Consider the following 27705-nt stretch of genomic DNA (forward strand, 5'->3'; position numbering starts at 1 on the left):
ATAATGCTGACTAAATTGCAGTACTTGTAAATGTCCCACAGCTGGGACAAAAACTTCTGTCCTCTTAAAGAGCTTAATCCCAGCAAAACATGCTCTAGCGGTGTTTACCCAAGCCGTAAATCACGAGATGAGTTTTAGACATATGAAAACTCGGCAATATTTTTCGGCTTTGTACCCGCAATGTTCGGTTAAGATTCTTCTATTCTTCTGGGCTCTTTTTATAATAAGCGTCACCAAATGACCAAAATTTACTTGGCATTGAAGTAATAATATTCGTATTCTAAGCCATTGATATTTTTCATGAGGATTATATTAGTAGTATATTTTTTAAGTCGTTCTTTTTGTGTAGGTTATTTTTATACAATTTCACAGTAAAAAGAACCTGAAATAACGGATGGCAAAGGCCCTATATAAATGGTAATCATAACTGATTTAGGAATTCCTTAGAAAAACATAAGATAAGTAATACGATACATTTTATTTAACAATTGAAGCGCTTTAATAGTTAGAAACTAAATTACTAAGCTACGACGAATTGATTGCTAGTTGTTATGTTGTTCGTAAAAGTAATCTTTCAATTGAATTTTTACCTACATAAAAAAACGCGAAGATTGCTTAAACATTTTGACAGAAATTCTTATAAATTTTTTCTTTACATTTCTGCGGCTGTAAGTAAAAATAAAAATTTATTGATGATTAATAACTCATTAGAAAATAACTAATATTCAAAATGCTAAAGTAGGTATTCTCCTTTCTAAGAAAATTATAAAGTTGATTATCATTTATTTTTCTATCGAAATAGTTTTATAGTGGACAGTATGCTTAATATTGACCACAGTCATAACTGTAAGTACTGATTAAGTATAGGATGAAGTGCGTTTGTCTAGAGATGCCTATTAAATCTTGCCTCGAAGATACCCAGAATTTTTTTTCTCAAATAAATCTTCACAGACGTTTGTGACATTGGTGTATCTTTTCTTTATGATTCGATTTATAATATATTATAATATTTCGATTGACTTTATTTATAACCATAAATGAATACACGAATGCAGACCTGAATTCGTGTTGTTACTTGCTCAAAATGATGACGAGCCGGTTGGCTTCGAATCCCACCCAGGACAGACATTTGTGTGCATGAACATGTCTGTTTGTCCTGAGTCTGGGTGTAATTATCTATATAAGTATGTATTTACAAAAGAAAAGTAGCATATGTAGTATATCAGTTGTCTGGTTTCCATAACACAAGCTCTGCTTAATTTGGGATCAGATGGCCTAGGATATTAAAAAAAAATAATACAATCAAAATTTTAATACCTACCCACATTAATTCTCGAGAAATATTCGATTAGGTAACGCACATACGCTACATATTTAAGGATGAGTACTAGCTTCTATTTTTAAATTTATCAAAATAATAATGTATGAAACATTTACGTGATAGAGTTGAAAACTAGTTAATGCTAATGACTTCCGCAGCACATTACGAAATTTAGAATGCTGAATGCAAGACCTACTTCCAACGAAACTTCACATGCATTCATATCCACGAGTATACGCTACGAGTTTGTTATTATTGTTGTTTACTGTGAAACAAACTGGAAATGTTTAACTGTCTCATTTATGAAAACATTTCTTGTGATAAACAAGTACTGACATTTTAAAATATTTGTTTGATTTCAAGCATATAAAATGACGTACGTAAACGACGACAATACACTTTTTTATTTTTCAAAAACTCACAGGGATGATTATACATGCCAATATTAAATAGGTATAAGCACAGGGACATAACATCTTAGTTCCCAAGGTTGGTGGCCCATTTGCTCCTCCGCCTACCTATTCTATAAAAAAATATACTTCTTTTCTAAGTAATTTCATAGGGTTAAAATTCAAATTGGAATGCCTTTTTATGTTTTTTTTTTTAATAATACCAGCATCCACTAGGCAAATAATCAAACTTAGCTGATAAACTAATTTAATTTTCACATGCACTTTGATTATATTACTTAGTACCAGGTTAGCCTGCCATTTGCGAGTCATCGTTATTATTTAATAATACAGGGTACAACACCCTTTTTTTATTTACATTCTTTATTTTAAAATTATCTATCATTATTGAAATGTAAATTGTTTCAACTGACCAATAGGTTACAGCTCAATTTTAATCACACTTATTAAAACGATTCTAGTAGAATAATAGCATTGTTTACGAGACGTAATTTAAAAGCCTCCAGATAACAAAACATTTCTTAAGATTCGACGTCACTTGTGTATGGCGTACTGAGAGATTAAGATTAAGATAACGGCACGATACTCGTAAATTAAAAACTTTTTTGACTCGTAAGATATATCTGCAACTTGAGATTATTTGAAAAATTGATTTGAAAAATATACTTTAAGAGGAAAAAAGGGGTTCATAGAGCATTCGTTTTGTTATAGATCCATCGAAAATCCTTTCATTATTTCGTTATTTATTCTAGAATCCTTTGGATACGATTGCGTTAGATTGTATTAGAAAACATTTTCATCTTAGTTGTGTCAGAACTTGAGACGCTTTGATGCAAACAAAAATGATAGGTTTTGCTATGTGAAAAGAATCCTTACAAAATGGGATAGGATATCGATATTCATACTTTAGGTGAATATTTGTGTTGATCTGAACGAAGGACAATGACGACTTGATAGTTTTGAATTCCTGGCGACACGTGAAACTTAGTTAATACATTTTCATTCAATGATCCGGAAAAAAAAAAAATTAAAACTTGGAAAATACAGAAGTGTAATCACCAATCGTTTTCGTAGTTTATTTAGTAAATCATCTTGGCTTTAGAAACTCTTAAAACAAAGCGAAGACGATCAACTGTAAACAATGATATCGCAAACATGATATAATTTACAAAAATATTAAAAACAGTACAAAAATGATCGAAGATATGTCCGTTATTTTAAAAGATTATAAAGGACAAATCGATCAATGTAACAAAAAGCTTTTCACCTTTCCGTAAGCTATTGTGTTTTGAAAAATAATACATCAATCTACTAAAAAAAAACGCTAAGTTTCTTTCGCCGCCTCTTCTCAAGTCTTTCTTTTCTGTATTATTTTATTTTAAGTATTTCTTTTCTGAACCGGTGGTAGTTTCTAATTTGACAATCAATAAAGTTTAATGCTTCTATTTTGAATAAAGGATTTTGTTTCGATTTTACAAGTATACTCTGTAATTACTTATTTTCTTCCGTCCCATTTACATCCTATTTAAACAACCATGTTGTATAACCATTCAAAATGATTTGTAAGAGCTTACCTATATTAAGTTTACTTTGATTTGGATTGCAATAAACATTTAAATTGTTTAAAGCAATACGAGAAATGGAATAATTCACATAATCTCGAGAACGTTTTATATTCATAAAGCAATATGTATGCTCCAAAAATGTAAAACTTTAGTGTCATATTATTTCTTTTAGAATATGTATCTGTCATAAAAATTACCAGAACATTCGAATCCTTTGTATATATCTTTGCAAATCTAGGGGTATAAGGTACGCAAAGTTTGACATCTTGAAATCGGGCAGGTGACGTGAATAAGCTTTTACTTATATATAACCTTATTATATTACGAAATCATACGGTTTTTTTTCCATTCTTACAGTGAAATAAAATTGCGATTTGCTTGCTTGACAGTGTCTTATATAAAAATACGCTAATAAATATAAAAATTTCATATAACATTAATTTTTAACCTGTATTAACTTCAATTTCTAATAGATTTATAATTCCTTTTAATGTATAATATTTCTGATTTTTATAATTCTATTATTTCTAAAATATAAAACTTGATACTTTTATAATAAAAACTTTAAAATATTGTTTTTAACATAAGAAGAAAAAGATAAGACCTGCCACTTCGTTTAAAATGATATGGCCGATACAAAAGGGTGTATCGTGTCCTCAGGCATATGTATGAGGAGGGGATGGATACACGTGCGTAAGCGCAGCCTGCACGTGTGCCCATCTGCCGTAAGTTCAGTGCACTTTTGAGATCCTTAAGATATTTTAGAATTTAGATAATGAAGTGTTAGACAAAGACGCGATAAATTTTGAAAATTCAAACAAACTATCTCTTCTAAGAACAACTTTGCTTGTGACGATATGTTTATTAAACATATTTTATATAACATATTTTTCTTTAGAAAATATAATGTTAATGCATTCCTATAACGTTCAATAATAATAAACCCAACCACTCACCAAAAATAGTTGACACCGCTTTAATTAAGCAAACAAATATATAACTGTTTTATAATATTAATTTTAAGAATTTACAGCAATTAGTATTGTTGTGTTCCGGTTGGAGTGAGCAAGTGTAACTACAGGCAAAAATATATATTAAGATATATAAGCACGAGGATATAAAAATAAACAAATATCATATTCCAGCAGCAAAATATGAAGAACGAATCTGATTTCGTATTCATCATACGATCAATGTACATAATATATTTTATTTTCATTAAAACATACCCCAAAAATTTACATTCAGCCGGTAATATTATTCCAAATAATGTATGCATAACAAAAATTGTTATAATCATATTTTGTGGGGAATATTTCTGACAGCTCTTTCTCGAATGGCTTTGTAACTAACGAAGCGAAAATTTCGACTCACTGGTGCAGTATAAGTTTCACGAATTTCAAAACTTCTCTACTATTCTCGACCGTTTTTGTCTACAGGGACGCGTTTGATAATAGTTAGTATTCTTAGCGTGAATGAGTTTTCATTTCTTTAATCTCTCGCTAATATTGTTCTGCGTTAAAATTGTCGATAAGACCCTAGCGGGTTTTAAATGTTAACAATTTATACATTTTTATCTTATATTAAAATCAAAGTTTCATTAATGTTATTTACAATATATAGAACTAGTTGATGCCCGCGGCTACGCTTGTGAAGCAGATGTTAGCCTGTGTTGACTTATGGTATAAGCTATCTCTGTAACAAAACAAATCCATCCTTACAAACTTTTCGCGTTTATAATATTAATAAGATAATTAGGTAAGACAATCATTAAGAGTTGAGAGATAACTCAGTGGTGAAAACACGTGAATCTAAATTAATGATTGCGAAATCAAACCCAAGCAGGCACCATTGAATTTTCGTGTCATAAATTTATGTTTATAATCATCTAGTGCTCGGTCAAGAAAACCATCTTGAATAAAGCTGCATGATTCGGATGAAGAAGTGTCACGTATGACACATCTTCACATCCAACCCGTGGATTGGAGCAGCGTGGTGGTGTAATCTCCAAAACTTTTCAAAAGGTGAGGAGACCTAAGCCCAATAGTAGAATATTTACACTATAATATACTATACATTAGTTGCACGTTGCCAGTTTTTAATTAGAAGATTAAATTTTCAAACATAAAACTGCAGCTGTTACGTTGAGTTTTGTGGATACTACTTTTATTTGTTCAATGGAACTACGAGTTGTGTTGTTTTAGATTACTGACATAAAGTTAAAATTGGTGTTTCGAACTCTTGTTTTATTCATTTACTACGGTTTTGCTTACTAATTGAAACAAACTATAAATTTAAAAATACCAAATTTAAAAGTTAAAACATTTCTAGGTTACAACGCGGAATCCCAAGGGGATTCATTGTAGAGAGTAACGGATCACGGTAAGACTGGTCGAATACAAAACAGACCAAAGGAATCTAAAATTCCATGAAGACATCTGGTGTTAGTTGTCAACTGGCACACATTCCAAGTCAAAGAAGTAGTCATCGGTGAGGTTTAATCCTGAAACGTAGATTGTGATGTTGCCTGGTAATAAACAAAAACTTAGCTAGAAAAAAAAACTTTCAAGTGGTTTTTGTATACGAGTATATCGTGACATGACTAACTATCTACGCAAAAACCAAAACATTGAGTCTAGAAAGCTGAAATTTTTTGTTCATGTAATCCGCTAAGAAAATATTCTTGGAAAATTTAACATCAAGGGGGAGATATGGGAGCGAAAACGCCTGTGACATCGCAATGGGCAGCTAGTTTTTATAATAAATCTATTTTGAACTGAAATCGTTTCATAGATAGTTACAAATACTTATTAGTAGATAAACAAAGCTTAACAAAGCTGCATATTATTTTTTAATTAACAAGTAAAACCAAAGAATGGCAACCTTAGCAACTTTTATCCAGATTTATTGCGTACATTTACATTATGACTCACATTTTAACACGGCAGATATATTTTTTTCTCACAATAGGTGTAACAGCTTTTACAAATGAAAAGAGCTTTTGTTAATGTAACAAACATAATGGTATAGAGCAGGTGTTTTCTAACAATAACGACTGATAGTAGTGTCGTTTTCCAATTGGTTTTTTGGTGTTTCCATGCGAACCTTATATCAAAAATAATAGATTTATGAAACAGTTATATAAATACACACACACACTTTTTCATTTATAATATTAGTTAGTTATCAAACTAAGCCTCTAATCTCGATTATGTATTCATTTTTTTATTTTATGTTATAGGTAGGCGGACAATCAAATGATAACAATAAAATAAATATTATTAATTTAAATATTATAGTAATATAATAAACAATAATACTTTTCACATTTGTCCACATTTTTCATATGGCTTATGTGATAATTGTTTTTTTTTTAATAATTTCATCATTTTAAAAAAGTAAAGATCCACACTCAACAACCCGGAAGGCAACCCAGTTATCTCGAAACACATATATAACACAAAGTCTTACACAACTAACACCAATATGGTCTATATATATGTGTATATAAGCGAGCATCGAACCTATGACGAATAACACGGCAGGCGGTCCACTGATCAAAGCGCTAACCGTATAATTTGTCCATCAAAGTGGGACAAACTTCTTTCAATATTTCCTACTTGTGAATATTATCCTTGTATTTTTTAAATTATTATTCAACACAGTACTCATATCAGGTATCATTAACACGAAAGGTGACATGGAGGTCGACATAATATCTTTTACATTCATTATTTATATCTTAAAAGCTAAACGTTACAGAAACGTGCAGAATTAATTAAAAGCTTATGCTTTTAATTAATCATTACTACATAATAATATATTAAAATACATATATATGCCAACGATGATCAGCTTTTGGAGTTCCGTAATATTCGATCATGAATCGTTATTGCATGATTTTACTGCTCTCCTGTATTTTTATTATTAACTGTATTTTTAATTAAACTATTTATTGAATATTTAATGACTTATTTATTTACTAGGTACCTACTATTGATTTCATCTACATGGCATAATTTATTGTATAATTTGGTTATCTTCATCTTTAGTAATTTAAACCATTTGAAATTCCAAATTTATTATCATTTTATTCTCATTAAAACAAAAAGAAGCGGCTTTTTGCCTCGACATTATACGGATCTCACACCGTACGAGTCTACTTCACTCTTATCTTGTTTAATCTGTCAGCCGTATATTATGTTTAGTCTATATAAATTATTATAGTAGAGCTATTTAATAAGTTAATTACTTTTAAAAAGAAAGTTGTTTTACATGTCGATATATATAAAAAGCGAAAACATGGGAACGTACATACATGAATAAGTTTTGGAGCGTATTCCATCACGCTGCTCCAATGCGGGATGGTGGATTATGGATATACATACATGTGGCAGGATATCCTCCGACACATATATTATTATTTCCCTATATCACTAGCATGACATGAATTATTAAAATCAAATAAGTACATAAAAATTCAGTTGTGCATGCACAAATTAGAACCTGCAACCTTCGGGTAATATTCACATGTTCTAACCACTTTGCCGTCTCGGTTCTTACAATATCAATATTTATTACATCAAATAAGTCTGATAGAATAATTTATTACATATCTTTCTTGAAATTATGAAGACATAAATATAAGCGAAACGGCCACCTGGTAGCCTGGCTTACTATAGACATTGCCATTGTATAACGTCATTCGATATTGCCCAACGCAGGTCTCTTTTTACACTGGTTCTGGTATTGGATCCCAAAATTATTTAGTGTTGCTGCTAGTAATAATAGTAGGGCGGGTGTAGCTACCTGCTCTGAGCCGTGCAATCTGTTTACAAATAACTATGAGATCGTTTTAATTGTTGTTTATGAGTTTATATACGTAAATTTGTTTAAAATACATAGAATTACAAAAAGCATTTCCTCGGCTTTAATAGCTACTATCTAGATATAAATTATACAATAGCACATTTCGAGTTTTGAGTTTGAATTCCGGGTGGAATAATTATTTGACTTTTTGTCGAGAAATCCCGAGAAGTAGCTAATCTAATTGCTATAAGAAACTTCAAGTTTAAAATGATATAAATACTAGATTCCGCCCGCAGCTTCAATCACGTGTGAGATGGAACTATCTATATTTCATCCAAATCTATTCAGCTGTTTTTGGTCGAATCAGTACTCTCTTATATAATTATGCCTAATAGTTATATTTTACCTTAAATTAAACCAAAACATGATTCTACTTATAGACCGACTAATTGATTATTAGTTTCCACAATACTGCTGATAACCAATGAGCAATTCATATTTAGGAGTAAATATACAATCTTTCATATTTTATAACATTAGTAAGATTACGTAACATAGTGAAGATTCATTTTACGACTCACAATGTTGACTGTCAATACGTAAAAACTAAGTTATTTGCGGATCACACCTGTCTTCCGGCTATTTTTTTGACGACTGCGTGCAGATGCAGAGCTATCCTCTGTTTTGTTACTGTGAAATACCTTTGTTTCTCAATAACTCTTCGTCGCCCGGGTGGAATTTTAAGCAGTTTTCCATATCAGACTTACTAAATACCTATTGCACAACTAGAACGCAGGTCGCTGTGGTCTCTATTATGAAACAAAATAAAAAACTATGAAACACTTAGTTTAAATTATTAAATTAATACTTATTAGTAGCATTACTCTATGAAAGAAAAAATAATAGAACTCCATATCCCAAGATAAAAAATAGCATTCATAATTCGAGCGTTTTCTCGCGTTAATGATTCATTAATTTTTAGTGTAAGATATAAGCATATTTAATAAAAATGTACTTATAAACAAAGTATATAATATATATGGCCACATACATGACAATGATGCGTGGCATATTTGTATAAAAAATCTTAATTTAAATCACAATTTATAAAAAAAATGCTTGCATTTCACTACTCTTATATTATTTCTTGAAATCAGTACTACTACTACTGTGCTCAATATAGCTTAACACCTTTAATAAAACCAGTCCATTAGAGTAATAACGAAGATTACATAAAACCTCTTTCTGTAAATCCTTCATGTATCAATATAAAATATGAAATTCTTTTTTTGAACGAATACGTCGAATAAAAATTCAGGCTCATAAAATTGCGTATAGCCCGTATTCATGATAACGCTAATACTTTTGAATGAAAGGAGGAACGTTTGTGAAGTCGAACAGGTAACCGTGCGAGTGCCCTTCCTTATTAGGGCCATCGAATCTCGAGGGATATTCGTTTTCGTACCCGACGACCGCTGTTTTCTCATTCTCATCAGGAACGGGACTACTTCTGAGTTACACGTATATCTATTTTTTGTAGTAAACTTTCATTGCGTACGTAATATCAATAGTGTACATGTTCTGAATCTACGAAGCTCAAAACATTGCATGTGATATATGTAGATATAATTTGGTTTGTATTGTTATAAATTATCAAAATATTACATATAATGTCAATCCGCAGTAGAGCGTATTGGAATCCGCACTTTATCCTTAAGAAGATTGGTCTTAGTCCAGCAGTGAGATGTTTACATTATATCTGAGTGTCGTGGAAAATGATCTACAATATTCTCTAAGATCGCTATCTCTTAGGTAAGATACGTTCGTCTCGCTTCCACTTATGTAACGAACGAACTAGCTATACCTCGCCAGCGTGGATTTCAGTTTGTGACGATAATCCTATCAAATATAAAAATATGAGACAAATATAGAAAATTCTTCAAAATATATCTTTGGAATGTACATATTACCTATTAAAATTATACATGGTGCAAAATATTTATATGATTAAGTAGAGCGGCAAACTAAAATAAAAAAAAATATTATTTTTGTGTTGGTAACGCAAATGGCCATGTTAACATAAAAAGAGGCTGTAACAATCACAGACATACTTTTATTTATTCATATATAGTATAGATAAAAACACCAGGGCATACAAAATACTTGAAAGTAAAACAATTAAAGGTGTTTATTTATAGATGGAATAATACAAGCTTTACAACTGGTTTATCAACATGTTTTTTTTTTCATTTATGTTAACTTTTTAACAATTGGAATCTTTAGTAAACAAAAGCTAAATATAAACAATCAAATATTGACAGTAAATATAACTCGCAATAATAAACAGAGTAATAAATATAAATGGTTATTATTACAATGTATATATTGGACGTTCCGCGATGGTCCTGTTGTTAGAACACGTGAATCTGAACCGAAGATACTAAACTGAATTGAAGCAGCATGGTGGTATATGCAAAAAAACACTTCTCCTTCTCCTCAAAAAACACTTATATTAGTTGACCGTTATAACAATAATCTATTAGACGGCGTGTTTTTTCTATAAATTTGTAATGCGGATTTTTTTTTAATTTTATATATTATTAAAATGACTTTACATAGATTAAAAATTTAAAAGTTAAAATAAGGAGGATAATCGATTTAATCGATAATAATAACAACTGATCAATCGATAATTTAAAATTTATTATTTTAATCTTGACTATATTATCGACACAATAAAAAACCCAATACATTAACGTCTCTTTATAGATGTTTAAAAAACAAAAAAAAAACCATTATCGAAAGTGTAATATCGATGGAATTCATACCTTTGAAGCGAACATGAAATTATAGCGCCCTAAATGTATCGAGCAGATGCACAAACATAACTGGTGTTGCGACTTGCAACTCTTCGGAAACCTGTTTGCATTATTTTTTTAAAAACATGTTACGGAGTTTATCCGCTTAAACAAAATATCTTTGCTCAGCGACTTTGCTCATGAGTTGAATTATTGTGAAAATTTACTATTGTTTTTATTCATTTTTTTTTAATCATGATAACATTATCATTATCAGTTTTTGTACCAAAATGTAATAATGTTAATTACTTAAGATTTTTAATATATTAATTACATTTATAATTAATGTAATTTATTTCACGATCAACGCACTGACAAACTTTACGTACGTTTTTAGTCTTTTAACATATATCACGTACGCACAAGATGTCCTTACTATTTCATTGTATCGAGATATGGCTTTTGTACCCATGCCTGTAATTTAACTTAATGCTGTAAATATTATTTAACGATTAGTACAATATAATTCTTAGCTAAATACTTTCTTACCGTTACGGCAGTTACCAATTCGGTTGTACTAAATCTATCAATCTGTCAGAGCAAAATATTGCTCCATGTCTTTTTCGCGTGTGAAGTTGAAAAGGATGGCAAACTTTGTAGTCTTGTCGAATTGCTTTAATTTAGAGATTGTGATCAACAGAACTAGAAATCTTGTTTTCAAGAAATTACTTAATTTACTTAATTTCCCCAGCGGTCAAACGTAAAACTTGTGTTAGGAGTTGGTTCGACAGATAGCCCAAGGGGTCAGCATCGAAGCGACTTTATATATATTATAATTATACTATATATTGCAGCAAACAAACAGCAAATTGTAGTTCCATTAGATATTGTAATTATGACAAGTTTATCCCTTTTTTTTAAATAACAAAAAGCCGCTGTTTCTTTCTTAGGTTCTTCTAAGGTCAGGACTTTTCCGAACAGGTGAAAGTTGTTAATTTGACTATAAATGAGAGTAATGCAACTTGCATGTATTGTCAATGTATTATTGAAATAAAATATATATATTTGAATTAAATGCTATAAATATTAACGGTCTGACTTATACGCACATATATATAACACCGACTTCTGTCACTTTCTGTCTTTCTGGCATTATTGATTTGATATCGTGAGAATAACACACAGCATTGTTAAGCTAATATTTTATAAGTAAGGCCGTAAGTTTAAAATTTAAACATGTGATTTTCGTATTTCTTAAAGGAAGTACATCGAAGTAAACACTTTCATTCGATATATAATTTTATACAAAACGTCAAATTGTACAAACATTTCAATCATCTAAAACCAACATAACTCAAGTAAACATGTCAAATTATTTGGACTAGTCGAATATGTAACTTATATCGATACATCAGACATGTTCAAACACGATTGTAACGACACTATCGAACCGATAAACATCGCGATCGGTATCGAAGCCAGGCGATTGCATGTCAAGCAAAGAAATCTCAAATTTTAGTTTCCAAACACGTATACTACTAAGGATTTTTTAAAGAGAACTGTTACATTTTATAAAACATACCGGACTTTATAAAATATGAATCTATTTACATAAGTATTTTTGTCACAAGAAAAACTGTTAAATTTATATTTATAGGCTTAAATGTTATCGGCAATTTAATAAAGAAATCATACTTTTATAGTTTAATTCCACACATACGAAGTATACTGCTATAACAGCATGAACACATAAAGTTCACGGTATGTAGGTTATAAAATTGTCTGCAAATATATTTTAGTTCATCCCATTTTTCTAAAACGAATTTATCTTACTAATTTCCGTTCGCGGTTTCGACCACTTCTGAGAGGGCGGTGTTAGGTTATTCCTCAACAAGTTGCCTAATAGCATCTGTATTTCATGATACCGTGATAATCAACCCATAAATTATTCCATCAATAAAAAAGCAATACTCCTGGTTTAAAGGATAAATGAACCAGTATAATTACAGGCAGAAGGTATGTACATACTCGTAATATCTTAGTTTCCTTTGACGTATCTTATCTGATCGTATCTTAGACTACTTAACGTATCATTTGCCCATCTCCTAGAGGTAATTAAAAATAATATGTTCAATTTTAAAACGTCCAATTTAAAGGCAATGATACATATATAGCAATAAAACAGTCAAATAAAAGGCCCGACTCATTTCACTTTCCCTGATTAAATTAGGTGTTGACTTTTCCAGGTTCATCTCGTTTGAGCGGACGATAATTTTCCCGTCCTCACAAATTTAATTAGACCTACAGCCTAAAATATTTTCATATAAATCCACTTAATTAAAGTTTTAGCATTCACCCTTTACATATTTAGGGTTATTAAACGTAATTGTCATTTTTTATAGAGACAACTTGAGAATTTCTATTGTTATATCTATTAGTATGAATATTTATAATAAGCGTTTAAGTTTTTCGTAGTTTTGTTTTACATCTATGCTTGTTATAAATACAAAAGTGACTCTGTCTCCCTGTTGCGCTTTCACGGCTAACCATTGAACCTAGTTACAGAATAGTTTACATATTATGTTTTCAATCGAAATGTATATGCAGTGGTTACGTTTTTTTAAGTAAGAAAGTTTATTATTAAATATATATAATATAACGAATAAATATGCACGTGGCAATTTAATATCTATTTACTAATATTATAAAGCCGAAGAGTATGTTATTCGTTTGAACACGCTAATGTCAGGATCTTAAGGTTGGGAACCTTAAATTTACCATAAAATATGGTTAAGTTAGATAACTAATTTTTTGCAAAATAATAAATAACGCCATGCGAAACGCGTAAGTGAAATAGTAATGTTTAACGCAGGTGAAATCGCGTGGATAGCTAGTTATATAGATAAAAAACCATTGATTCGATTCGTGTCTTTGTCAAACCTTCTTTATTAGGTAAAAGTAATGAGACAGACGCTGATAATTTCCAGAATTATAGTACCAGTGCTATTTGGAAAATTAGAAGAAAGTGTCATTATTACGTCTTGCTAGTTACGGATGGAAAAACGAATCCAAATTCTTCGTAGTTCTTGAAAAATGCCGGTTCTTTTTATATCTGTCTTATAAAAAAGATATATAAAAAGGTGGCTAGGTAGTGAATAAGGTTACGGTATATGTCTAAGAACGATATATTTATAATTAGAGTACATTACTGGTGGTAGAGCTTTGTACTGTTGGTAGAGCTTTGTGCAAGCTCGTCTGGGTAGGTACCAACCACTCATCAGATATTCTACCACAAAACAGCAGTACTTCGTATTGTTATGTTCCGGTTTGAAGGGTCAGTGAGCCAGTGTAATTACAGGCACAAGGGACATAACATCTTAGTTCCGAAGGTTGGTGGCGCATTGGTGATGTAAGCGATTGTAAGAAATGTTAACCACATTTCATACAATGCCAATGTCTATGGGCGTTGGTGACCACTTACCATCAGTGGCCCATATGCTCGTCCGCCTTCCTATTCTATAAAAACAAAACATTAATCTGATGCTCAGTCGTAGTAAAACATCTTGACGGATGCAACGGAAAACATCATGCGACATCTATGATACCAATTCATAGTGAAGGTTAGCATTGTAGCTTTTTAAAAGCTTTCATTCAAAAACTTTACGCAGTTAATACACGCAGGTCCATCTTGAAAGAAAACATTTTGGTAGCAATACAATTTAGTAGACATACGAAGACGTACATTATATTTATAATGGCATATGGATATCATTAAACGAAAGCTTTTTTTTAAAACATGATATTTTTATTAAAGATCGTGAAGAGCAGCCAAGAAAGCTAGGGGCTTATTAATAATTCACATGTCAAAAATAAATATCCCATTTAAAATACTAGTTCCAGTATTATTCTCAGTGCTACAACTACTTCCATTACTTTCGTATTTATAATATTAGTATGGATACTCAAAGTGCTACTTTAATTTCATCACTGTGTTGGAAAATAATAGAATTGTCGAGGGTGATTGTGGGAAGAGCTCGTTGCTCGAAATTAGTTTGTTTACGCTAAATCCTCTCATTTGACTTTGAAATAAGCAATTGTTCTGATTAAATGTTTAAATATTTACCCAAAAAAAAATCCAAAAACCCTCATGAATACACAATTTTAGTGTGTTAATTTACTTTAAAATGAGTTTAAACAAAAATGTTAGTTCTATTTATATTTTATGTACAGCCGTAAACAATGGCCGTTTATAACTTAATTAAGTATTCACGACAACTTAATACTTCCTAAATTTTTAAATATAAGTTATGCGTAGAAAAATAAAATATAGAATTATTTATATAATAATACTTACAATATATACATCTATCTACTAACAACTAACTACTTTTATTATAGTTTTAAGTCGTTTTTCTATTTGTATCTAACTTCACAGCCGTATTTTTATTATTAGTATTATTCAAATTACAGTATTTCCTACAGTATTTTAGATAATACTGTAGGAAAGGCATCGAGAATGGTATGGGATTTGTGCTGCGTAACACGAAAGAGTTCCGAAAGGCCAGTACTAAAATTACTTTATACAATAGTTTAGTTCGGAGTATCTCAGAATATTGTTCCATCATCTGGCGACCTCACTATGCATGTCATATCTTACGGTTAGAACGAATACAGAAAAGATTCTTGTGGCATCTCGTTTTTGCTCTAAGAGATAGTAGCAGGAATTTAAGTTACGAAGACAAATTGCGTAGATTTAACATGTTGGATTTGGACAAACGCAGAGATTTCTTGGATCTGACTTTTTCTATAAAATTCTCCGAGACAAGACAGACTGTCCACAGCTTTTGAGCGAATTTAAGTTGAGAGTACCGTACAGATATCCACGTAAGAGAATAGAGAACGTTTTTTCTGTTCCAAGGCGTCGTATGGTTTCAGCCCGATATTTGCCGGTTTCACGTTTGTCCGGCCTGTATAATAAATTCAGTAATGCACTTGATGTATACAATGACTCATTAATTCAATTTCGCAAAAAAATTAAAAAAATACTTAAACTACCCTAAGCAAATATTAATAGTAGTTCATTTTTTTGTATCGTGTAGTTTTTTCGTTTTTTTTTTTAATTAAGTAAGGTCTCCGTTATTTAAGGTGATTGTTCTTTTTCCCTATATTTTTTTCTCTTTATTGTTTTATATTATATTTAAATTTTACATAGCTACATTTTAAATATTGTAAGCACATAGTCTATAAGTTTTTAAATAAGCATGCAGTGTTTATCTATAATTAGTTGTACAATTGCGTTTGATATTTTGTTTGTTTATTTTAATTGTATCTATTGTAAGTTTTATATTGTAACAACTGTTGATAAACCTAAATAAAATAAAAATAAAAAAAATAAAATTTACTTACTATAACAAATGTACTAAAGATTTGAAGGCAGAACCAACTAATGGGGGAGCAGAGGCAGACATCAGAGTTTCCGTTACTGAATATGACGCTGAAAATTTCTACAGAATTATCCCGCCCTACTTAAATGTAACCTAGCTTTTACTCACACTATCTGTCTGTCCATTTATGTTATTATTACTAGTAATAAGTGCATGGACGCTTATGTAATGAGTTTTTGCCAGCGGATTCAACCGCGTGTGAGCTGTGTGTGTAGTGGAGGGCAGGTGTTAGATATCAAAAAGTAATTTACCTTCCCGTGGGGTTCTAGCTTGCCCCATAAAAAATTTTATCAAAATTAATTTAGTGGTGGTGATAGTGGTAAAGAAAATTAATAATAATAAATTAAAAAAATAAGGTTTTATATATTATTAATTTTTTTTAATCATATTTGTACGTAAATTTATAGCGGTATGTAATAAATAAAATAAAAGTTTCGCAGTAAATACGCGCTTCATTAATATCTTAGGACAGCCCATCAGTATACACCAGCCCATTCTCCAATATCCTGATAAATTATTTAAGTTGAAAACTTCGATTTAAATGCAATTCCGCTATTTCCATCTGATCGATGCCGTTTTTTTATATCAGATTGAAAAATGACTTTCTATTGAGCTATCTTTAATTAAATGAACGGTTTAACAAAAACATTTCGTCAATTTTTAACATTGTATTGAAACTTTACTACTTACGTAAATATATTATATATTTAAGAATTATTATTGTTGCATATCTAAACCTCGTGCTTAGGCATGAAAGGTATGAACTTTTATAGCTCATTATTATGGGAAAGGTTGCCAGAAGAAGAGGTGTTGGTCCCGGAAAAAGTGTTAGCTACGCAACATGCCAAAAATGAACGAGAATCGCGAATTCTGTGTGCTGCCGAGTTCTTTCGCCTCGCGGTGACCAAGGATTATAAGGAGCTGACCTTCGCTAGTCGTTGAAGAAAAGAACAACAAGAACTTCACGATTATCAATCTTTATATAATGTAGTTGGTTTTTTTAAATATAAAAGTAAGTGCATAACTATAGTTAAAAATAGTTTTGTTACTAAGCTTATTCTTAATAACGTATAGACGTATGTATCTAACTATTATTATTAAATACAATTAAATACTTTTTGCATACGACAACCTATATAGTTTTCACTTTACGATATATTTTACAAACATTGGAAAAATTATCATGTCAGTCAAAACATATACGAGGGTAATAAAAAAATTAAACACTTACCCGTATATAGCAGCAGAGCCGGCTATGGCGCCTCCACACTGTGCAGCCACGTACAGCGCTGTTCGTAGCGGCGATACTCGACGTCGTACGCACAATGCTACGGAGACCGCAGGATTCACATGCGCGCCTAAGTCGAAAAAAAAAACAAATTAAAAAATATCGAGACTAAAAATTTCATAACAGCAGAACTCTACAAGCTAATTTCGCTCGACAACCAATACTTTTTTTCAACACATCAAGTAGTTTTTGAGGCTTGAGAAGAATTAATTGAGCCTTGGTAATATTTTGTGACCTATTTAACCTTGTGGCTTTTTACGCTACTATGAGAGAGAAAGAGAGAAGTAGCGCTTAGTCTTCTGATTTTGTAACTTTCCATTTTATTAAATTATATTATTTCCACTTTTTATTTACTATTATACTTATGTAATATCTTATGTAGGTATTATATTTTATAAAACCAAACCAATATTGATAAGAACATCTTACTTATTTACACAATTTACAAAACAGCTATACAATATTTTCATTATTATTCAGGCAGCACGTTAACGGTGCACGACTTATTCCGACTTAGTTGACGAATATAATCATGATTTTAGTTAATTTAATGCACTATCTTATAGTATATACATAAAACATATATGTATATATATGCCTATCTGTACATCTGGAATAATAATGCACCTTTCAAATGGTGAAGTGTTTTTCAAATAGGTGCCGTGGTTTTTGCAAATACACAAACTCACAACATTTATTATATTAGTATATAATATTCATTTAAATGAGAACGCATCAGAACTTATAAATAATAGTTTTTCTCGGTATTACTATAAATGCTAAGTCACAATGGCAAATGTGTGGGACGTTAATAAATTGGCGAGTATAATCAGCTCGGCAGCATTCGCAGTAAAAAAGTAAGAATATTATTTCACGTGAATACGGTTCACCTTTAGTATTTTAGTTACTTCTACAGAGTAACTGTGGCAACTTTGTGACATACAAACGTTGATGGTGCACTTTGGGAATGAAGCGGAAGCCACCAGAGAGTTTTAAAATAAAAATATTAATTGGTAGCAACTTTTTTGGAATGAATATAATCTCTTTTCTTGGTGGTAGGGCTATGTGCAAGCTCGTCTGGGTAGGTACCACCCATATATCAGATATTCTACCGCAAAACAGCTGTACTTAGTATTGTTGTGTTAGGGTTTCAAACGTGAATGAGACACGTCGTACTTCCCAAGGTCGGTGGCGCATTGACGATGAAAGAATGGTAATATTTCTTACAATTACCATTAGGTGACCCGTTTGCCCGTCCGCCTACCTATTCTATATAATAAAAGGTTTTAATGAAAAAGGTTATAATGAAAGGAATTTCGCGAGATACATCTCGCGAAATTCCTTTCGCGGGTTCCTAACTCATCTGAGATTTTTCTTTCCGAACTTTCGGTTTTTTAATAATCAATAAGCAAGCATAATACTTTTATAATTAATTGTTTTTTTTAATTAAATAAGAATTTGTAATAATTAAATGTATATCAGTAAAATAAGCTATATATTATTAAAATCTCATTTAAATACTATTTTTACACACATTTTGAAAGTACACATAATAAAATTTCATACAACTAAAGGCAAATCTGAAATAGACCATCAAATTGCAACTGAATGTGTACGCTTTTATCATAAGCTTAACCGCTAAGTCCAGAGTCATTTGCATAACTGTTTGAGGTTGAAAGTATAAATTTAAACAAGATGTAATTTTTTATAAGCACAATTGTGAGATAAATCTTTAGAAATAACAATATTTAACAAAATTGTGTACATTATATTGTTATTTTGAGACATTATTTATAGATCCTTTTACATAATATCTTTTATAATTATGTATATTAGGCTTTGTTATTGTATAAATTGAGCAAATGATTTTTTTAATTGACACTATAACCAAGATAATAATAATGTCCTCTGGACCGAACCGAACACCAAAGTGCCCTATTTTTTATTAATTCTGTTTTTTTTGTATTTATAAAATATGTTATATGTTGTATAGTTACCTAATAGAGTTCATATTTATATCGTTGTATTCAAAAAACAAACTGAAAACAAAAATAAAGTCTTGCCTCGGGGACATAAAAATTGCAAATTCTCCATACTGCAGTGCGATAAAACATAAAGCAAAATTACCACACACAAAAACCAATCTCCTGGGATACAAAGAGAACGTTCAACTACGAATGCATAATGTTACAATTCAGATGTAAAAAATAAAACCTATGCGTGTCATTGTTTCCATGTATCGATTACGGAAGAAGGCTGTATTAAGTTAAAAACTTAATGCCACGATAAAATTATCATGTTGTCCCAATTGTTAATGTAAGTGCTGGCACCCTTATCTCTCCTCAGCGGGAAATTATCAATCAATTATATTTTATTTTTATCTAAATAAGCCAATGGTATATAATAAAATAGTGACATTTTGGTGGATCTAGATCAACCTTACTTTTTTAAAGAGGTATAAGCAGAGTAAATGGATATTGTTAAATAAAACTAAAAAATTTGCTCATTGTAGTTATTCTAATGCCCAACTAAAATAGCATTGCGTAACAGTGCAAAAGGTTGTATCTAAAATTATGCGTACTTTAGAGCAGAGCATAAAATCTTAATAATTCCGTATGTTTTAACATAATTTACATATTTTTACCTCTACCATTTCCATGGAAACTTAAGAATAACTTAACCTCATTAGATTTATAAATAAAAAAATACAGTTATATACGACGTTCTTTAATTTTAGTAATAACTACATTTTCACGTACCAATTTAACTCTTTTGCATTAACAGTATCTTTCATTTTTTGTTTCGTTTCGTTTAGGCAATAATTTTATAACAACGAAGGACCTGCTAAGACAGCTTATTGACAATGCAAGTGGACAATATAGGTACATTTTACTACAAAGTGACAAAAACAAATACTCCTAATTACACATCAATAAACATAGCCATAAATTATATGACAAGAAAAATCTTGATGAAGCAGCATCATGGCTACAACAGCGACTTCCAGGCAACCCTAAGGTAGAGGAAAGAAACAGAAGAAAGAAAGGACCTTCTAATTAAAAAGAAATACAAAGTTGGAATTTTTTATAATTTGTAATAACAGAGAACATTTTAGAAATAAACTAAATATAACTCGAACTCTAGATAAATAAAAGTTAGTCGTGAATTGTGGTGAGTAAGTTTAAATGACGTGAATACAATAGCTCAACCCGCCACTTATCAAGAGGGATTTTGAATCTGACAAGTTGTATTAATGCGTATTATTTATTTTTACCTACAAAGCATCATTGTTTACCTTACAGCACGATGTATGAAGAAGATTTAATAAAAATGTGACCTATACGACGCTTTTATCGTTTTATATATTTTTTTTTTATTTTAATTAGGCAAATGAGTAGACCACCTTGTATTAAATGATCACCATAGACAAGACTGGTGGTAGAGCTTTGTGCAAGCTCGTCTGTGTAGGTACCACCCACTCATCAGATATTCTACCGCAAAACAGCAGTATTTGGTATTGTTGTGTTCCAGTTTGAAGGGTGAGTGAGCCAGTGTAATTACAGGCACAAGGGACATAACATCTTAGTTCCCAAGGTTGGTGACGCATTGGTGATGTAAGCGATGGTTAACATTTCTTACAATGCCAATGTCTAAGGGCGTTTGGTGACCACTTACCATCAGGTGGCCCATATGCTCGTCCGCCTCCCTATTCTTTAAAAAAAAAAACAATGGCGCTCAAAAGAATATATAAACAATTACTACAATACCGTCAATGAGCTGCCTGTTACAGGAACCAAGATATCGTCCCTTTTGTCCTTTATGGGCACGAAATTGAATTATTTTTCTCTTTTTAGTGGATTTGGTTATTTTTTTAATCAATGCTTTCAAGTGAAACATCTTTTGACACACGTTGGGCATAAGAAGAATTCGTATGCTCGGCATGCCACTTCTCCGCCGCCGCTCTTTACTCCTTTGTGAGTGCGTGGCGTATATAATATTGCTTTGTTTTTTTTATTAAAAAATATAATATTTTGCTAACGATACTTTGTTTTTATTGCATATTGATTTACTGCATATTTATTTATTCCTAATCTTTGATTATAAATTCCGGGTATCCCGTGATTGACTTTGCTTGGCGATTCTAGTATTTATATACAGTTAAATATATATAATATCCTGGGGCATTTTTCACACATGGCCATCTGATCCCAAGCTAAGCCGAGCTTGTACGATGGAAACCAGACAATTGATATACTACATATACTACTTTTCTTTTGTAAATACATACTTATATAGATAATTACACCCAGACTCAGGACAAACAGATATGTTTATACACACAAATGTCTGTTCTGGGTGAGCATCGAACCCACAACCATCAGCGTGAAAGGCAAGTAACTACCAACCACGCCAACGGCCCGTCGAAATAAAAGTTAAAAAACTAGTATTACGCACAATATAACTAAAGTGCAGTATTATTATAAAAAGATAAGTTAGCATGACAGTATGCGGTATTTCTGTACAAAGAAATGGTGGATTTTTGACAATCTATATGCGAGTCTAACACTTCTATATTAAAGAAAATTTTTGAATTTCTACATAATATGTTCACAATTAAAAGGTAGTTCGTCTTTTATAACAGTTTTACAAGGCCAAATTTATTAAGTCTAAATATCAAATAAATTTCTACACACAGCATTCATTTAAATAGAATTTTCTGTTAAGTAAACAGAGAACTGTACTACAATTACAAAAGACATTCTAGATATATAATTTCAAAGTATTATTCAAGTAGTATTAAGCTTTGTTTAGGTACCGAGACCGTCTTAATAACTCGTAGATACTCGGTTGAAGACGCCGCACTAGCAACGTACTCAACGCATTTATGACGAACTCCGCTCTACTCCGCAGTGCGACTTCTCATTATACGACTTAACCGATTAATGTTGCTTAGGTAATTAATCAAACAATACAGTCATTTCCTTTCAAATATCAAATCAATCTTGTCAGAAGGAGACAAGTCAGTGTGTAATTAAACTTCCCATAAACAAAGTTTTTAAGGAAGGCCGTTAGTGTATTTCTTACTTACAAATAATTTCTTTAGTTAAAGGACAAAGATATCTTGTTTAGTTGAATTATAATAAATTCGCTACGTCTGACGTAGCTTATGTTGCCATTGCAAAAAAACAAATCATTATGTATTTTTATTCAAATGTTTTGACTCTTAAAAGTACGTTTATATCGTCATTTTATAAGATAAAATACATATACAAATGATATTTGAAATGTAAATTCTACCGAGAAAAACTGACTAGAATCTCAAGATGTTTTAATCATAATATACAATTAAAGTTGTATATCGTACATGACAACAAACGGATATTAAATTAAAATCTTTTTTATTATCTAAATATAATATAGCACACATAAATAGGTCTTTATATAATCATTTATATTGAAATATATATTTAATTAATCTCGTAAACCAGTAGAATTTAACGAATCAATATTGCGAATTTGATTTCATTAAGGTGAACATTGTAAAAATAAACTTAATTAAATAATCAAAGGAATATAAACAGACAGATTATATCTGGAAAACATTAGAGGATATTTAATAACGAAATTGGCTATATAATGAATACATAAGTATCCTATGTAATGTATACATACCATTTTAATTATTTACCGTATGTTATAGGTACGTTTTAAGATTTCATTAAGTAACAGTCAATATCATTGCCCTTTATTTCATAGGCCTCTCCACTTTGCCCCAGAACGTAAAAAATAAGACAGAATATCATTCGACAGGTGCAGATTTTCTCACGATGTTTTCTTCAACGCTGAAGACAAGGTGAAATATAAACACAAATTAAGTACATGAAAACTTATTGGTGCTTGCTTGGATTTCCAAGCGCGTTATTTAGCGAGAACCAAGTCAGAATCTACTGCTTGGTTTTTAGTTAAAATTCCAGACAGAAGTGTGAATATTCTAATATTCTTATACTTATAACAATTTTAATTACATTTATGGGAAGCATAAAGTTTAATTCTTAACTTTTGATTAAATTCTGATTCGCTTCTAACCCATGGGTGTTGTAATAAAAAGTTTTTAAAATAATATTATATTGAAAACTGTCGTAAAACTTCCTATTCCAAAGGAACTTTATAAAACTTAATTTTCTTTTCTTACCTTCCCTCATACGTTTATTCTCGAAAAAAAATCTATTTTTAATAAGGTTTACTGTATTAATTAATACCTGTTATGGCAAAATTACAATTAGTTTATAAAGTTTTATTAATAGGTTTTTAAAAATTCTTCTGGTTTTATTGTATCATAAAATTTATATTATAATGAACAACTGTCTATATTATTGATTTTTCGTTGTAACCACGATAAGTTGTGTTTAAATAAAATAGGGAAGTGGACATTAGTGAAAAATGAAATTTAGGGCGACGTTGACGACCGAGGTATATTATTTTTATTTCAAGATTTATTGCTGCCAACTCGCTTGCATGGAGAATTACGCTCGATTGTAAAGACGCGAGCGTCCGGACACGCGTCATTGTCCACATGATATAATTTAAAATGTTATTGTTGCCGCTATCCATGACCGCTATTATAAAATTATGATGAGGGATTAAAGGGTGAAGGGCGTACACGTGTGGACATAATATAAAATGTTTGTAGTATATTAATTTAACATACATTAGCATTTTCATGGGTCGAGAGTGTATCATCTTTCATCGTAAATGCAAATGTTTGTGTTTCATGCTACTTAATCGATATCGAAAGGCTGGACACATTTTAATAAATTTTGCCTTGTAATAGGATAATTACAGTACTCTTTACAATTATTTTAAGACAACGTCAAGAAAATTTGAGGAGCGTAAATTGACAATAAAATTAGTATTCAAATCTTATATTTTTTTTAATACGGCATTTAATATAACACATGTACGACAAACTGATTTTATGAATAATATAATTTATATATACGATTAAAGTATAAGAGATATATTTGTTTTTCTATCTTAATTATTTTAGAATATGTTTCGATAAGAAGGTTGAAATAAACGCTGGATGCCGTAATGTCTTAACATCGGCGGAAAAAAAAAGTTAAAGTAATGACGAACATCTGCTTGTACCAAACTGTAGAGAACTGGATCATATAATATTAATATAATATATATGGCTATACATAAAGCAGTCTCAGGATGTATGTTTATGTAAAAGTTAAATAATATGATATTTAAATAATATACGATTTTTATTATATTATTTAGCTATGAATAATATTAATTAACCAGAAAATAATATTTAAGCTTGTAAATGTACAACATAAAATCTTGAAAGAACTTATAGATATTACATCGACATTAATAATATATTACATTATTATCTGTTAAAGTTAAATATAAATAATGATAGACGATACATAATGGCTAAAACAGCAGGTAGAGCGCACGTTTGTGCTTTTTCGTTTGGATAAAATACCCTCGTCTAAAATAAATTTATAACAATGACATAATATAACAAAAGATTTTTGTGTAGACTTACAGAGCATTTAAATAAATTAAAAAAGAATGCGTTAAAATTGTCTTTCGAAGGTTATGAATAAATACTTCCAATTTAATAAATATTACAACAAAATAATAAAATGAACCTTACCAGATATGTGAGCAAAGCATAAAGTTAGTGTGGCTATAGCACAACCGGAAGCGAGTGCAGTGGCGAGGAGAACAGCTGAGGCGGACGCGCCAACTCCCGCTCCGCCCGCCGCTCCGCACACAATAAAAACATAGAGGAAAGACGCCGCACATTCAGCCACAACAGCCTTCCATAACGAGAGTGTCCGCACTTCAAGCCTAGCTGGAACTCTACCGGCCAACACATTATCACTGTTCGAATTCGCATCCTTTCGTAAGCACTCTAACTTTTCGAATAAAGTTACTATATGCTGTTCTAAGTTATTATCATCTATGTTGAAAGTTTGTTCGCCCATTTTTTAAGAATTATGAAATTTAAGTAATCAATTTTTCGACATTACATCGACTACAAACTATTGACTTAACATTTACGTATTTCGCGCGCTAGATCGAAGCGAACGAACACCCACGCACTACAGAGAACCGGCTCGGAGTGGTTCGTCGCGGCAAGTGAATGAGTGAAGACTGAATGGAGCGGGGGCACATGTTCGGCGGCCGCCACTTGTTACGCCCCCGCCCCGGGACGTGCATTTCAGCGAGGGTGTAATAAAATCACCAACTTGCCGCTCCACTATTACAATAGCCTTTAATTGTATATCCCATTATCGTATGAATTTTTATCTTTTTTAATTATTGCATTGACCTATTTTAAAAATTTATGCTTATGGTCAAAATCGCGTGAATTTTATATTGTTAACACGGATTCAGTGAAACTGACTGTATTTTATAATAATAATAATATCCTGGGACATTTTTCACACACGGTCATCTGATCCCAAATTAAGCTTGTAAAAAGCTTGTGCTATGGAAACCAGACAACTGATATATTACATATACTACTTTTCTTTTGTAAATACATACTTATATAGAAAATTACACCCAGACTCAGGACAAACAGACATGTTCATGCACACAAATGTCTGTCCTGGATGGGAATCGAACCCACAACCTTCGGCGTGAAAAGGCAAGTATCTACCAACCACGCCAACCGGCTCGTCGTTATTCTTTTAATTTTATAAAATACCAACCATGTATTAATTATTACACTAACTGTTATGGTTCGTTATATTTATATTACTATTTTATATAATATATAACTTCATGAAACCATGACCAAAATATATGTTTTTATAAACAGGTAACAGCAGAAGCACAAAAGGTAACTGTTCACCACTGCCCGAAGACATTGGCGCTGTATAAATATTTACCATCGTATACATCGCCAATGCGGCAGTAATCTTGGGAATGAAGATGTTATAGCCCTTGTGCCCGTAGTTACACTGGCTCACTCACATTTATAACCGGAACGTAACAACACTAAGTTTTGCTGTTTGACGAACTTGGAGTATCTGATGAGTAGGTGGTACCTGCCCAGACGGGCTTCCACAAGGGATCGGCTGAAAATTATACTAAAACTGTCATTGCTGGAGAACCAATAAATTTAGGTAGTTCGTATCGAGAACTTTCGCTGCCAGTGAGTATGAAGTCATTAAGAATAAACTAAAAATTGACATAAAAAATACTAAAGATTTTTTATTATTATTTCAAATCAGTAAAATATTTAAGACTATCGCTTGGCCCGCGGCTACGCCCGCGCCATCATCTACCATACAGTTAAACGGGATAAAAGGCGAAATATGTTAATTATATCATATTTTAACTGTGATAAAGCGTGAAGAAATAACGAATATTCACAACACACGTTAAGTTTTGTATTTATTACATAAGTGCGATTATTATTATTCTAGTAATTAAAGATATATTGAAATATTGTAATGCCTCTTAATATAGTAATAACGATATTTAAAAAAAAATAAAACTTCTTATCTAATGAAACTTTAAATAAGGATAAAACTAAACAATTTCATAAAAACTTTATTAAACCCTGAAACTAAGGAATAGGTAACCTAAAAATAAATAATTTATAAAATTCAAATCAAAAATATTACTTAAGAAGTTGTATTTATCCAAATTTTTATAGTTTAGTTTCTGTCACAAAGGTTACCTGGAAGAGATCACTGTAGTGATAAAGCCACCTAATACCTCATTTTAACCTTTTTAGCATTAAATAGGTAGGTGGACGGGCAAATGGGTCATCTGACGGTAAGCGATCACCATCACCCATAAATATTGGCATTGCAAGAAATAATAACCATCCCTTACATCGCCAATGCTCCACTAACCCTGGGAAACAATACAATGAATCACTCACCCTTCAAACCCGAACACAAAACTACGGTATCTGATGAGTGTATAGTACATACCGAGAAGAGCTCGCAAAAAGACCTACCATCAAGGAAATGCTAAATAAAATTTAAATTTATGCTATGAGGATGTAATATACACTATATTACACAATA

The 27705-nt window shown here is 31.1% G+C and overlaps 1 protein-coding gene across 3 annotated transcripts in view; it reads right to left on the bottom strand.

Moving 5' to 3' along the window:
- LOC126770200 (neurogenic protein big brain) overlaps positions 1-25785 on the bottom strand; it is a 70744-nt gene extending 44959 nt beyond the window's left edge. For all 3 annotated transcript variants that reach the window (XM_050489472.1, XM_050489464.1, XM_050489480.1), the window contains exons 1-2: positions 25308-25785; positions 17579-17705 (exon numbers count right to left, since the gene is read on the bottom strand). In XM_050489472.1, the coding sequence (XP_050345429.1) occupies positions 17579-17705; positions 25308-25641 (461 nt within the window). In that variant the 5' untranslated portion in view covers positions 25642-25785. The remainder of the gene's footprint in view (positions 1-17578; positions 17706-25307) is intronic.
- Between the last annotated feature and the right edge of the window lie 1920 nt (positions 25786-27705).

The sequence above is a fragment of the Nymphalis io genome, chromosome 1 (genome assembly GCF_905147045.1).
Source record: "Nymphalis io chromosome 1, ilAglIoxx1.1, whole genome shotgun sequence".
NCBI classification, from domain to species: Eukaryota; Metazoa; Arthropoda; class Insecta; order Lepidoptera; family Nymphalidae; genus Nymphalis; species Nymphalis io.